General features: G+C 35.9%; 1 protein-coding gene across 1 annotated transcript in view; it reads right to left on the bottom strand.

Annotated features, from left to right (window-relative positions):
• KIAA0825 (KIAA0825 ortholog) overlaps positions 1-16,329 on the bottom strand; it is a 498,815-nt gene that overhangs the window by 274,407 nt on the left and 208,079 nt on the right. Inside the window, exon 16 of the mRNA XM_011989441.1 lies at positions 8,866-9,030. Within this exon, the coding sequence (XP_011844831.1) occupies positions 8,866-9,030 (165 nt within the window). The remainder of the gene's footprint in view (positions 1-8,865; positions 9,031-16,329) is intronic.

Genomic DNA, 16,329 nt, shown 5'->3' with positions numbered 1-16,329 from the left:
AGGTGTGAGCCACTGTGCCTGGCCACCCAGCTAATTTGTGTGTGTGTGTGTGTGTGTGTGTGTGTGTGTCTGTGTGTGTGTATTTTTAGTAGAGATGGGGTTTCACCATGTTGGCCAGACTGGTCTTGAACTCCTGACCTCAGGTGATCTGCCCGTCTCGGCCTCCCAAAGTGTTGGGATTACAGGCGTGAGCCACCACGCCCGGCCCAGAGTGAATCTTGTGCTGGGAAAGAACTAGAGGAAGAAAAGAGGCACAAACAGGAATTCAATGTAAAACATTTTTCACCATAGAGCACTGCATTAATGTATAGAAGAAGAGAAGAATGTACACTATGAAAATACCTTAAAACTATTTTAAAAATCAATTTCTGGTGTGAATTTTTCTTGTAATTTGTTAATTTCTTTTTAAAGCACAATTGCACAAAATAATTTTGAATGGCTAAGATAATTTGGTTACTTAGCATAGCAAATATCATATAACGTGTTCAATTGTTCCTGAAAGTAGCTATATAGCAAATAAGTTATTCTCAAATGAACTAGATTCATGGTATGAATGTATTAGTGGCCAAGGAAATGATATTATGAATTAAGTGAAAAATAGTACACTGAGAGTTCTTCATTTTTAGGGATGTTATTTAGGAAATCAGTGTTTTCAGTCAATAGTCAGCTGATAAAGCCAGTTCCAAATATTTTATTATGTGTCTAGTGGGCTTGCTACCTGAGATAATCATAACTTATTTTTAAAAATGATTATAACTTTGAAGAAGAACTTTTATTTTAGTCATGATAAAATAACTGGTCCCAGACTCACCCTCCTGCTATGAAAGCTAGAAAACAGGGAAATATATGCAAAATAACTATTTTCATATATTAAACAACAGGAAACACTGTCATTGCCTTTAAAAGAAAACAAATTAAAGTCTGAATGTACTTTCAGGATCCTAGTTCAAGGAGCAGAAAGTCAAGCAAACCATTAAAGTCTCACTGAGATGAAGAGACAGAGGAGGATGAGGCAGCTGGAATTTTCTGAGAAAAGTACCAAAGGGATGGATCTACATAGGGAAAGAGCTCCAGAAATCTGCATAAGGTTGCCTTCCAGTTTTACACAGAATACTAGGCTGGCAGTGGGAAGGTTGACTCCAAGAAGCCAAGCGAAAAACAACTACTGGGAAACTGTTAGGTGAACAATCCTCAGAGTTCATACAAGATTGGCAAAGTCTTGAGTTCAGACCAGAGTGGCAAGATGTCACTGCATATCTGACACTCAAAGGACACCCAAAAAGGTAATGTTTTAGCAAATGGGCTAAACCAGGCCTAGAATAAAGACTACTTTAGATCTGCCCTAATAAACCTTGAAAACAACTAACTCTCAAGATGATCAAGGTGATACACAAGTAACACAATACAACAAAATCTGTAATGGAAGAAAACAAAATCTAGAGACTCAACAACATAATACTGATAATGTCTGGCATTCAATAAAAAATTACCAGGCATGGAAAAAAATATGATCCATAATCAAGAGAAGACTAAGTCAATAGAAATATATCCATAAATGAAAGAGATGATGGAATGAGCAAACAAGGTTTTAAAACAGACATCATGTATGTATAAGAATATTTAAATGAGAAGGTGTATACAAAATATAAAAAGAAACTGTATAGACTTGCTAGAAGTTGAAGAAACCTGGAATAAAAATTCACCATATAGTCTTAATAGTACTTTAGACACTGCAGGAAAAAAAAAAAAATCACCGAACTTGAAGATACAATAAAAAGTAACCAAACAAAAGAACAGAGAGAAAGAAGGTTAAAAAACAAAAATAATACAAAAAAACAAGGAAGAAGAATACAGCGTCAGTGACCTGTGGGACAATGCCAAGAGGTGTAACATACACGAAATGGAGTCCCAGAAAAAGTGGGAGGGAGTGAAGTGGGGCTGGCAAAAGACAAAATGTTCCAAGAAAGAATGGCTGAAAAGTTTTCAAATTGGATAAAAATCAAACATCTCAGGTTCAGGCAGCTCAGTAAACCCTAGGCAGAAAAAATACAAAGAAAAGAAAAACAAGGCACATCATAATTAAATTGCTGAAAAGCAGTGACAAAGAGAAAAGTCCTTATCAACTATAAAAGAAGACATATTACGTAAAAGGAAACAGATACTGCAAATATTTCCACTGATTTATTGTCAGAAATAATGTAAGCCAGAAGATAATAAGATGAACACCTTTACAGTGCTAAAGGAAAAATGAAAAAGAACAACAACAAAAAAAATCTGAACCTAGAATTCCATATCTACTGAAAAATATTTCAAACATGAAGGCAAAATGCTTTTTGTCATGCAATCAAAAGCTAAAATAAATTAATGCCAGAAGATTTGTAATACAAGAAATGTTAAAGGAAGTACTTCAGGTAGAACGAAAATGATACCTATTGGAAACTCAGATCTACACAAAGAAAGGTATGGAAATGATAAATATGTGGACAAATATAAAATACTTTTTCCCATTTTTAATTTCTTTAAAATATAATATTTGGAGCAAAAATAAAACAATAAATTGTAGGGTTTATAATATTTGTAGAAATAAAATGTACAACAACAATAGAATAATGGATAGGGAGGAAGAAAATGGAAATATAGCATTATAATGTTCTTATATTAGATGCAAAGTAGTATAATGTTATTAAAAAGTAAACTCTGATGGGTTAAAGATACATATTGTAAACCCTATAGCAATTACTAAAGTAAATAAAGAAGCCATTAGAAAAGGTAATACGGAATACTGACAAATACTCAACTAATCCAAACGAGGGCCAAAATAGAGGGAAACTGAAGATTAGATAGAACAACAAATAGAAAGCAAGTAACAATATAAACCTATAGTGCCAAGTATCAAAATAGAGAGTCCAGAAATAGATGCATCTGTTTGATGACTTGGTCAATTTATGTCTGACAAAAGCATTGAAGTAATCCAATTTATAAAGAATAGCCTTTCTAAAAAACGGTTCTGGAAAAATTATATAGTCATATGGAAAAATAAGAACCTCAACACTTATCTCACTATACACAAAAATCCATCATAGAACTAAACATAACTAAAACTATACAATTGCCAAAAGAAATCATAGGAGAAATATTAGTAAAATTTAGACAATCCAATTGTTCTTAGGACACAAAAAGCACTACGATTAAAATAACTGATAAAGTGGGCCAGGCGCGGTGGCTTACTCCTGTAATCCCAGCACTTTGGGAGGCTGAGCAGGCAGATCATGAATGCAGGAGTTCGAGACCAGCCTGGCCAACATAGTGAAACCCTGTCTCTACTAAAAATACAAAAATTAGCCAGGCGTGGTGGCGCACGCCTGTAGTCCCAGCTACTTGGGAGGCTGAGGCAGTAGAATCACTTGAACCTGGGAGGTGGAGGCTGCAGCAAGCCGAGATCGCCCTACTGCACACCCAGCCCAGGCAGCAGTGTGAGACTTCATCTCCAAAAAAAAAAAAAAAAAAATAAATTGTAACTTAAAATTACAGCTTTTTTTTAATATATGAAAGTTTCAATGGTACAAAAAAAAAAAAAAAAAAAAAAAACCCGATAAACTGGACTCATCAGAATTATAAACCTCACTCCATCAAAAGACCTTGTTAACAAAATGAAAAAGTAAGCCATAGACAGGGAGGAAATTTTATCAATATATGTATAAAACAAAGAATTTATGTGCAATATGTATATAAAGAACCCTTTACAACTCAGTAAGACAACCAATTAATAAATTGGACAAAAGTTTTGAATAGGTATTTTACAAAATAATATTTTCAAATGGTCACTAAGAACATGAAGAGGTGTTCAATATCATTATTCATGAAGGAAATGTAAATTGAAGCTTCATGAGATAATACTACCTACCCCTTAGAATAACCAAAATCAAAAAGACAATCTCAAGTGTTGGCAAGAATATGGAGCAAACAAAATTTTCATATGTTATTGGCCAAAATGTAAAAAGATATGACTACTCTGTGAAACAGTTTAGTAGTTTTTTTCTTTCTTTCTTTCTTTCTTTTTTTTCTTGAGATGGAGTCTCACTCTGTTGCCAGGCTGGAATGCAGTGGCGCAATCTCGGCTCACTGCAACCTCCACCTCCTGGGTTCAAGTGCTTCTCATGCCTCAGGCTCCCGAGTAGCTGGGATTACAGGCACGCACCACCACACACAGCTAATTTTTGTATTTTTAGTAGAGACGGGGTTTCACCACGTTGGCCAGGATGGTCTCGATTTCCTGACCTGGTGATCCACCCACCTCGGCCTCCCAAAGTGCTGGGATTACAGGCGTGAGTCCCCACACCTGGCCAGTAGTTTCTTACGAAGTTAAAAATGTACTTATCACATCACCTAGCATTTCCACTTCTAAGTACTTCCTGAAGAGAAATGAAAGCATACATAGCTGACCCTTGAACAACATGGGTTTGAACTGCACAGGTTGACTTACATGCAGACTTTTTTCAATCAAATGCGGATTGAAAATACAATATTTGCAGGATGCAAAACCTGCATATACGCAGGTTCTGTCGGGCTGACTGCAGGACTTGAGTATATGTTGAGTATATGGATTTTCTTTTTTGAGACAAAATTTCGCTCTTGTTGCCCAGGCTGGAGTACAATGGCATCTCAGCTCACTGCAAACTCTGCCTCTCAGGTTCAAGTGATTCTCCTGCCTCAGCCTCCTGAGTAGCTTGGATTACAGGCACATGCCACCAAGCCCAACTAATTTTGTATTTTTAGTAGAAACAGGGTTTCTCCATGTTGGTCAGGCTGGTCTCAAACTCTTGACCTCAGATGATCCACCCACCTCGGCCTCCCAAAGTGCTGGTATTACAGGCATGAGCCACCACACTTGGCCGAGTATATGGATTTTTTAATAAGGGGAATGGTTCCTGGAATAAATTCCTCACATATACTGAGGGATATCTGTAGTCACACAAAGACATACAGTAGTATTCATAGCAGCTTTATTCATCGTAGCCAAAAACTAGAAATAATCAAAATGTCCATCCAACTGGCAAGTGGATTAAAAAAGTACTACTCAGTGAAATACTGCTCAGCAATGAGCAGAAATAAACTAATGATAAAGCATAATATAAAATTCTCAAAAACATTAAGCTGAGCAAAAGAAGCTAGACACAAAAGAATACATAGATTTCTATTTATATGAGATTCTAGAATATCAAAAGTAAACTATCATGACAAAAAGCGGGTCAGTGTCTTCCTGGTGCTGAGACTTGAAAGGAGAATGGATGGCAAAGGGGGAATGAAAGAACCTTTGGAGATGACAGAAAATGTTCCGTATCTTTATCGTTGTGGCTGTCACACAGATTTATACATTGGTCAAACTTACTGAACTCTTCACTTGAAATGAGTGAATTTTATTGTATTCAATCAACAAAATATTTTAAAACATTTTTAAGGTGAATTGCAAACAAACTGAATGGTGACAAAATGATCAGAATAAATGGTTAGTTACAACATAGAACAAAGACAGCCTTTCAATATGTGAAAGCTTACATTTAAAATCTACCTATACTATGCTGCAGGTGTTTATGTAGGTAATAGAGACAATCACTGTGTCTGATAGGAAGGTAAGGCACTGTAAATTAATTTTAGCAACAAGAAGGCAATATAGCATATATATACTCTCTAAACAACTCTTCTTACAGGTCTTTATGAGGCTGAGGAGGAGTAGAAAACCAAAGTGGAAACTTTGGATCTTAACCTTTAATTGAGAAATTTTGCTAGGTTATTGAAAGTTTTTTTCCCAAAGGTTGTGAGAAAGTTAAGAAAACTGATTCGGAAAACGAAAGTAAGCCCAATGCCATATCAAGGAGCCAAGTGAACAATACTTGTTGAATATATTACTATCATATTAGACGGGCATTTTTGACAGTATTTGCCTCATTTACAAGCCTGTTCTGACATTGTTTTAAAAACCAGTTGAGGTAATGTATGCTTTGATATTTGCATTTGTCTAACTGAATAATGCTTGATCTACTTTGAAGACACAGGTGTCCAATGATTGTTAGCAAATCTATTTATTATAGAGTGCATTGACCCTAGAAACACCCACATTAGGTCTCTGACTTAATTATTTTTTGTGTTTATAGCTTTTGTAGTAATCTTAAGTGGGTATATTCCTTCTTGTCGTCCCTCCCTAGCTTATGTTCAGTCTAAGGAGTTCTGTGTTAGATGGAATTCTAAGTATAAAATCAGATTGTATAATTCATTACTGAATTCATATGTTCATAAAAGTAGTGTCTCAAAAACTTTAGTCCAGTAGAAAAAAATGAGAAATAACATGGCCTAGGACAGGGTCCCCAACCCCCAGACTGCAGACCAGTACTGGGTTGTGACCTGTTAGGAACCGGGCCACATAGCAGGGGGTGAGCAGCAGGTGGGTGAGCATTGCTGCTTGAGCTTCGCCTCCTGACAAATCAGAAGTGTGTTAGATTCTCATAGGAGTACAAATCCTATTGTGAACTGCGCATGCGCGAGGGATCTAGGTTGTTTGCTCCTTATGAGAATCTAACCAATGCCTGATGATCTGAGGTGGAACAGTTTCATCCTGAAACCATCCCCCTCCTGGTGGAAAAAATGTCTTCCACAAAACCGGTCCCTGGTGCCAAAACGGTTGGGGACTGCTGGCTTAGGAGAGAGGAGATCTGGTTTCTTGTGCTAAGTCTGTCCAACTTAATTGGTGGACAGTCTTAGGCAATTCTCTTAATATTTCTGCTTTTTGTTTATTTAACAATAAGATGAAGATACTGACCACTTCATCTTTGTCGTTTTACCCTAAAATGATAAGACGGTGATGTTTTATGGGTAAACTATGCTGAAATCATAGACAGTGATTTAGTATGAGGAAACTACAGCAGTGAAGTTTTAAAATAACGTACTTTAGTTAATCTGAGTAGATTAATTATATTTACTGAAGAATAGATCTATTAGTAATAAAATGTAAATATTGTGGGATTATGATTACATGTCTTAGCTGTATTTCTTGTAAACATGTTATGTTTTCAAATTAAACAAAAGTCATAGTAAAAGGCTTAATTTTGTTACGAATTAGTACCTTCTATTATCTTACTAGGGTTTTTAAAATAACCACGATTGCTAACAGAAGAAAAAAAAGACCTTTTCAAAGACTTAAATGGGAGAGAAAAGAGAAAAGTTCAGACCCTCATGACCACTGCAGGTATCAGGTTTGAGAATATTTAATGTTTATGGAGCAACAACTTGTACAAAGGGTGAGGGAGTTTCACCCATTTGAAGTTCTGCCGCTTTGAGCTTTCACACATAATTCAGGCTCTATGAATATGTACAACGTCTGTTTCCTGAGACTTGTCTGACCATGTGGGGGAGGGTTTGCTCAATATGTAGATGGAGAGATGTCAAATTAGGAGCAAGAAACAGTTTTATTTTCCGCTAGCAGCACCAGAAATCCATTTATATCTTCTAGGTCATTTTCAGTATAGTTTTGTGCTGAGTGTCAAAGATGGTTCAGGAACCTAATAGTTGAAGGATAAATAGTGGTTGAAGCATGAGGGTCACCGATTCTTTATAATCTTGTGAGAAAATCCAGCTCTTACTTCCCCAGAAACAACTAAAAACAGTAGAGGGTGGCAGAACTTTCAAGGTCGTTTTTCTTTCAATTCAGTAAAGACTACGTCAGAAACACAACAAGCTTCTAATTCAGCCTTTTTACCTAGAAATATGCCCTTCCTTTGAGGAAGCAAGAAGCAGTAAGGGAATGCATGGCAACTATGAGATAACATTTTAAAAGGAGATCATTATTACAGAAACTTTAAATGACAGATTTGGATTTTGGAAATCATAACATAAAGTTATCTATTACTATTTTATAGGGATAATGACCAAGAGAAGATGAAACATAATGACTTTAAAACAGCTAGAATGATATTCAAGTAATATCTGGAGGATAGTCAAAAAGTCTAGGAGGAGTGAAACCGTGATTATGAACTAGTTAGATATTTTATATGAAGCCTAGGAAATATTTTACGAAAATTCAGGTTCCAAAGCAGGATAAAAGAAAGTTTATAGGTAGAAAACTAAATGTAAATGATAAAAATCACTATTTGAATAGCAAGATAATAATAAAAATCATTGTCTAAGTTTTCATCCTTTGTTTTCCCAAGATATTAAGTATGAAAATTTAGAGGAAGAATATTAAGGATAAGACAATGTGAGAATTTTTACACTGGCCAGAGGGTGGGGCAACCCATCAAAACCTTCTGTTCTAACATACAACCTGCACTGCCTTTATTATTCTCTGTAGCTGAAGGAAGAAGAACAATACAGATGGGAAAAATATATTCTCTCCAAAGGAATCACAGGATATGCTTGCCTTGTAGAGAGGCGCACTGTGGTCATAATAATAAATGCCTTATACATCTGAAGAAAATTGACCAATAGTATTGTCCATTAATTTGCTGAATAAATACACCCAAGAATCACAAAATACTTTTCACATCTTACTAATATCTTATATGCTCAATAGCAAAACATTATCTGTGATAAATATTAAAATAAATTTTTATGACAGAACATTCCCTAATTAATAAAATAAGAAAATCTTTTCCCTTCAACCTCCCTTGCATCTTGTCCCAAAGTATATGAAATTTTACGGGAACTAATAATTAATGATTCCCAACAGAAGGCTTTATACTGAAAAAATGTAAAGTAAACTTTCACAAACAACAGATTCAGCAAAACCAATATCAATACAACTTCTAAACATCTCTAAAGGTACATTTAAGTATCTATAGAACATTTCTTTTAAAAATAGTAAATGTCTCATACCTGGGATGTTATATAAAAAGTCCCATAATTGCTCTTCTTCCATGTAGCTCACAAAAACATTTGCAAATGTTTGTGGAGAAAAACTGCAATGGTACAATATTTTAAAGATGGCTTCCACCAAGCTGGGTCCTTGGTTCAGGTTACTTTCTGTGTCAGAAACTTGTTCTTGAAAGGTACGTTCTTGAAAGGAATCAAAATGATTTAGTAAGGTATCAGTGAATATGATGAAACTCTTATTACATACACTAGCATAATGCTGTGGAAATGGTTTTTAATAATATTTACATAATCAGAGAATTACCACATTATTTCAAATCAATGGTCCATCCAACTCAATGTTGTTTCTGAGATATTCATGGATATTTATGGAAAAACAGACAAACAAAAACAACAACCAAAAAAACCTGTGAGAAAGACCACAATGACACCACTTCAAGGTCAACACTAGTTTCCCTGTATGTCATAATTCTTCTTTCTCTTAAGAAAACTTTTTTGTTTCTTTTTCTAATTTAAGAATAATAGACATTCATTCTAAAAAAAATTGTTTTAATCTAGACAACTAGGAACACTAACATTGTACCATGGGAAAATTCACATTTGTAGTTTTTCCAGAATTATGCTATCAGTTCTACAAACAAATTTATGAGTGTTTCTTAAATCCACAGATCTTGTCATATCAGACTGAAGAGTTTTATCAATTCGTTCCTCAATAAGACTATATAAAGAATTCAACAAAAATTGGGCCATTTTAATTGTCCTTTTCAACCCTCCTTTGGCTCCATAACGGCCTTCTCAAACATCAGTAATCATAAGTTTCTGTACTATTCCATTCATAGTTTGGATGGAAAGGTGAAATAATATTTTGTTTTCTATGGATAATAAGCATGAGATATGTACTATTATAATAAACAACATATTTATTGGGTTAAAGATAACAAATTATATTTTAGCTCTTATATTTTAACTATATTGCATAAATGTAATCTAAAGTATTTCAGAACAAATAGATATCTTTATTCTTGCTCATTTGGAATATCATTACTTTTATGTTTCCTCTTGAAATTTTTTTTCTGTGATTTGATTTTGATGATCTAAAGGAGCTCACTGTTCTCTTCAAACTGAGAAATAACATCATAGACTTTATGTGGAGAACATTATTGGTTTTGCTTCCTAATACCCATTTTCTTTCTTTTCAAAACAAGTTAGTTTTCCTTTAGCGAGATATCCCTGCTCCCGTCTGTGTGCCTCACCCCTCCATCCTCCCAACCTTAACCCCCACCCCCCACAAACACTTAGATTATTTGGTTCAGGTGAAACCAACTCTATCATCTGGAGTGGGCATGTAACCGAGCCCTGGCCAGTCAGACCATAACCCCTCGCACCAACAGTGACTGGTTCAGGAATGGGCAGGTATCCAATGAGAACCTTCTTTAGGATTTTTGCTAGAATTGTTGGCAAAGCAGTGTTTCAGCTGAAAGTTGTTGAAAACCATTTTGGGGAGAACTTGACTAAGAATGAATCTGACATAGTAAGAAGCAGAACTAGGAAAAGGAGAGAAAATTCCTAATGAGATGACACTGTTTGAGGACCTGGATCCAGCAATGCCTACATATTTATGCTTGCTGAGCTGACAAATTCAGCCCTCCTACCCACTTTTATTTTCTTTTGAGATAGGGTCTCACACTGTCTCCCGGTTGGAATTCAGTGGCATGATTTTTAGCTCATTGCAGCCCCAAACTCCTGGACTCAAGTGATTCTCCACCATCAGCTTCCCAAGTAGGTCTAAGGTGTGCATCACCACACCCAGCTAATTCTTTTTTGGATTTTTTGTAGAGATGGGGTCTTGCTCTGTTGCTCAGTCTGGTCTCAAACTCCTGGCCTCAAGTGATCCTTCTACCTCAGCCTCCCAAGTGCTGGAATTACAGGCCTGAGTTGTCGCACCCAGCCAATTTTCCCTCTTTTGATTAAACCAGGCTAATTTGGATTTCTGTTACTTGCAGTCTAAATGGTCTTGACTTTGTCCCCAAGCATAAAATGTGAAATGGCAAATATTCCTAATCCAGGCTTTCATAATTTAATATTTTATCCAAATAGTCTCTGCAGTTCCCTCTTCTTTCCGCTCCCTCCTATTCATCTTACATAAAATTACCCATTATCCTCATGTCATTCCTTGCTTTAACCTTCCCCTTCCCCTACTGTTAAAAATTCCTTATCCTGATTGAGGATCAAGAGTTCCACAATACTTTCCCAAATTATGTTCCAACCCCCAAACATCTGTTCTACCCAGCAGAGTTTATTTGCTTATAAACGTGCCCTCCCATCTCCTTTTCTTTTTCTATGCCATTTCATCAGGCTATAATGTTCTCCTCCAATAAAATCATCATGATTTAATCAATAAGTTAATTGATTAATCAACTGCTTCCTATGTGTCATTGGGCCAGGTGCTGAGGCCATCCCCTTCCAGGGGCTCAAGGATTGTGCATATATATGTATATTTTGTTGGGGGGGGGGAGGAGATGACAGACAAGTAAATAATTATTACTTCAACATAAGGAAAAGGTGAGTGACCATGCATCTGAGTTTGCTGGGGCAGTCCTGGTTTAGGTCTGTTGTCCTGGTGTAATTACTAGTAGCATCCTCTTTCACTTTTAAAAGTGTCTCAATTAGGATGATAAATTGTTTGATCAACTTAAGTCTAAGTGCTTTCAGTATGAGGCACTGTGGAAATGCAGAGGATGATGCTTTAAATTTTTTCAGGGAACACAGACAAGTCACAAAGCAGACCATGTCTCAGCCAAGTCTTTAAGAAGGAGTAGAAGTTTATCAGCATGACAAGATCAAGGTGGAGAGTACTTTCCAGGAAGACCGAAGAATTGGTGAAACGTTGAGAAGACAAGCAGTTGCTGGCAGTGTGATGTGGCTGAAGTGAGACTGCTGTGAGGAAGATGGGAGATGAAGCTAGGCAATCAACAGAGCATGAATAATATACAGCCCTGCAAATCATGCAATGGAAATGCACATGCCAGGGTGAATATGAGGAATAGTTCTATGGAATGGGTGTTGTTTTTCCCAGTTTTACAGATGAACAAAGTAAAGTGAAGAGAAACTAAATGACTTGTCACAAGGTCACAAAGGTAGTAGGAATTTGTTTGTGCTGTCTGAATTACACTATAATCCCAAATTTCTCAAAGCCTGCTTTGACATTTTATTGACAATAACCATTGAATGCAAAGCACTCAGTCCAAACTATGTATATGGTATGTGGTAATGTATTGCCTTAATGCAAAATTCTTTAATTTCATATGGCATTCTACATTTTCACATATATTGTCTTGTTACATCTCTAGTACTATTTTCTATATGACTTTCTATGGATGCACATCTTGTCTTTAGGTATCTTCCAACAGCACATGGATCAGTGCTACATGTTTAATATTAAATTTTAGAAGGAATAAAAGAAGGAATGTTTAGTACTAAAGAAGGAAGAAATGTTTTAATACTAAAGAAGGAAGAAAAGAAGGAAGTAAGGCAGAAAAAAATAGATTGTTTTCATACTAAAACAATGTTTTAATGCTAAAGAAGGAAGAAAAGAAGGAAGGAAGGGAGAAACAAATATATCTCTTGAGTATTTTGTGATAGGTTTTGGTCCATCTAGAAATTGATATTTTGGAATGGCACATAATGACCTGCTAGTCATAACGTTCAAAGATTTTTTTCCCTAAGCCTCATCCTCCCCACACCCACTGTATCCTTTCTTTTCACCTACTCCTTTGAAATCCTCCTCTCTCTTGACTTCCTTGCAGCTATACTTTCTTGGGTTCAGAATTCCTTTTTGGCAAATCTTTTCTGGTAGCTCTTCCTCTTTTATCTGGGGTTGGCAAGTTTTTTCTATAAAGGGCCAGATACTTTATGTTTTGTCAGCCATTTGGTCTCTGTCTCAACTATTCAACTCTTCTCTTGGAGCGCAAAAGCAACTATAAACAATATGTAAATGAAGGATCAAGGCTATGTTGGACTAAAACTGTATTTACAAAAACAGGTGATGGGAAGGGGCATTTGGTTCATGGGGGCTCCCCCAGAACAGTGACCTTAGCCTTCTTCCAGCCTCACTGCTTTTTACCTGGCTTAGCAATTCTGTTTTCCTTTGACTTGAAAGATTCTTTTTAAGCAGAACTTTCCAAATTATCCATTTCTGGCTCTGACCTTTCTCTTTTATGCTCATTGCTGTATTCCCTAGTTCTGTCTAGATCACCATATATGCTCATCTCTAGGCTCAATGCCCTAGCAGTATTTATTTCTTCTCTGAATTGTTAGATGTAATAAAATAAACATCTCTACCCCCATTCCCCTTTTCAAAATGAATTGAATGTTCATTTTTTTCCCCCAATATGTCCCTTCTTCTTTGATTCTAACAGCATTAATATGGTTTAGGTTTTCTTTTCCTCTTGTTTTAATCAAAATACTTCTGAGAATATGTATTAATTTAAACTCCTCTAGCTGCCCTTTAAAGTCCTCCATAATGCTTTACATATCCAGACTTATAATTTTCTCTGATTCCCCAATATTCCAAGATAATTTCTACTTTGGGCCTCATTCATCATCTAATAAGGCTTGGAAACCTGGTGAAAGTCCACACCTTTGCCAGGCGCTCATCCATAAACATTGCTCTTCCTTAGGTTTTGAACTTCTTACACTATTGGGATATTCTTCTTGTGCTCTCTTTCATTCTGATATTCCCCTGTTCCTTTCAAGATGACTCAGCAATAGTTTAATTCTTTTAACCTGCTCTTTAATTTAGTCCTAATGGGGTTTAGGATGCACTACCCCAAAATATGGCCCCTTGGCATTTGAGAAAATAGCAGAAGCAGGAAGGTTTCTTTGACTTTCTCCTGCCCTTTTCCCCTGAAACAGGCCTTCACAGAATTCTGACTTTCCTCTAAAGTAGGTCATTCCAGAGGTGCCCTCTGTATAGCTGGAAGAAAGAAACGTCCCCCTCTCTGAAAACACAGGGACACAGAGAAGCATGTGGGCAATCAGACTTTGCTAAATTCCCCCCAGTTTATGGCCATTAAATTATACTCCCTTTGTCCAATCATACTTCTGCCCCACTGTCCATTCTTCATCACACCTAAATATAAAATAGAAAGGTTTCCCTGTGTCTTCAAGTCTTCCTTTCTGAAGGCTCCCATGTCATGTAAAATTGATATTAAATACATTTGTATGCTTTTTTCTTGTTAATGTCTTTTATTATAGGTGCCTCAGCCATGAACCTTGCACTGGGTAAGGAAAGGTATTCGTTTTTCTTCCCTATAGTCCGTTACCCTTTCTACAAAATATAGGTCTAACTCTTGTCTTTCTTTCCCTCTGCCTTCTGGACTAGACATTTGTTTTGTTTTTCTAATATAAAATTCTCCCAGTGTGTCTTTATGGAGTTTTCAGCAGTGAAAGACATGAATGTCAATGAGTTTTCTAGATCTGCCTAAAGTTTCCATTGTTCAAACAAATGTCATCCACTTTGCCTCCCTCAATCAATAATTTTACCTAAGATGTGTTTTCCCATTAGAGCAACATCTAACCCACACCTGGACTCTTGTATGTTCTTCCCATTAATATGAGTCACACTTCTGGTCTCACCCCACTTCTCATTTTCCCTGCACTAACAAAAGAGGAGTGACTCATCTGAGTGTTGAGTTTGGGGAAAGGAAGTAGGTATGGCTGTCTTAGCCCAGTTGGCTTTTCTCTTTTGGGGTTTGCCTAACGACAAAGGTTTGCATTCTGGCCTGGTCTTAGGTTTATTAGGGTAAGCTCTGCCACTGCAAGGAAGTCCTGTAGTTTTCAGCTCTTTTGGTGGTTTAGGGATTGATAAGTGGGGAGTTGGGGGGTTGGAGCGATAGAGAGATAAGCTTAATTCTGGAAAGCAGTATCAGCAAGCCACATATTTAAAGCAATATTCTCTGACCCAGATTTTACCAGTAAAAATCCTAGTGGTAAAGATGCTATTTTGAATTTCATTTGCCTTCTTTATCAAACGTTTTATAGATTATATAAACAAATGTCTTCTCAATAACACTGAAGGGCTCTTTTCGCTGCATGCATTATTTTAAACTCCTTTCAAGAATTTCAACTTGTTAGTGCTTCAAAAGAAGGGTGGTTTCAGGCAAGAGACTCAACCACCAACCCACCAGGAGACTATTTATTGGTACCAAAGATTTACACATACATGGTACACTAGCACTTGGCTTTCCCAGCCTGCTTAATTTTTACTTTCTACTTTCTACAAGAATGTTGTTAATGACAAGCTCCTGCTGAGACACTAAAGTGGTTTTGGCAGCAATGTTGTAGAAGAGTGTGCCATGAGCTCAGGGACTCTGAATTAACCAGGCACTAATGAGCATCCTTCACCAAAGGGAGGAGGCTGAAAGACTCATTTTCAATCCAGGTATTAGAGAGAAAGTGTAAAAATAGAAATTATAGCATGTAAAATAAGGATTCAAAACCTAAAACACCAGGCCAATAAATTAAAAAGATGTGAAGTATCACAAGAAAATTATTTCAAGGAAATACTAAATTTTGATGTCACAGCCTAGTTCACTGTGAAATTAACTAAAATAAAATGAAAATCTAAATAGAAAATTAGTTTAATAACATTGCACTTTGTTGTATAAAAGGCTAATAATATATGTAAATATAAAGACCTATCATTTATTTACAAAACTTTCAATTAATATAACTTTTTTTCACACAGATAATAAACCTGAGCAAACAGGTCTTACTAAGTTTCCCACAGTTTATTGCCATTAGATCATACTTCCTGTGTCCAATAATACTTCCATATAACTGTCCATAACAAATACAGTTTTTTTCTGTGTTTTTGGATCTTCATTTTGGAAAACTCTTGTGTCATATAAAACTTATAATATTAAATATACACATTCTTCTCATCAGCACAGGGAATATTCTCCAGGATAGACCATATGTTAGGAGACAAAACAGGTCTCAACAAACTTTTAAAAATGAAAATCATAACAGAGGAATAAAACTAGAAATCAATAACAAAAGAAACTTTTGGAAACTGTACAAATATACATAAAAATTAAACAACATGCTCCTGAATAACCACTGGGTCAAGAAAGAAATTAAAGAGAAAATTTTTTAAAATTCCTAAAACAAATGAAAATTTAAACACAACAAAACCTACAAGACACAACAAAAGCAGTGTTAAGATGTAAGTTTATAGCAATAAGTGCTTACATAAGAAAGCAGAAATATTTCAAATAAACAATTGAATGATGCACCTCCAGGAATTAGAAAAACAAGAACACACATAACCCAAAACTAGCTGAAGGAAAGAAATCATAAAGACCAGAGCAGAACGAAATGAAAAAGAGACTTTAAAAATACAAATGATAAATGAAGAAGTAATTTTTTGAAAATATAAACAAAATAAACCAAGGAAAAGATCCA

The sequence above is a fragment of the Mandrillus leucophaeus genome, unplaced genomic scaffold, assembly GCF_000951045.1.
Source record: "Mandrillus leucophaeus isolate KB7577 unplaced genomic scaffold, Mleu.le_1.0 Scaffold353, whole genome shotgun sequence".
Taxonomy (NCBI): domain Eukaryota; kingdom Metazoa; phylum Chordata; class Mammalia; order Primates; family Cercopithecidae; genus Mandrillus; species Mandrillus leucophaeus.
The sequence above is the reverse complement of the archived record's forward strand: the minus strand, read 5'-3'. Positions and strand labels throughout refer to the sequence as shown.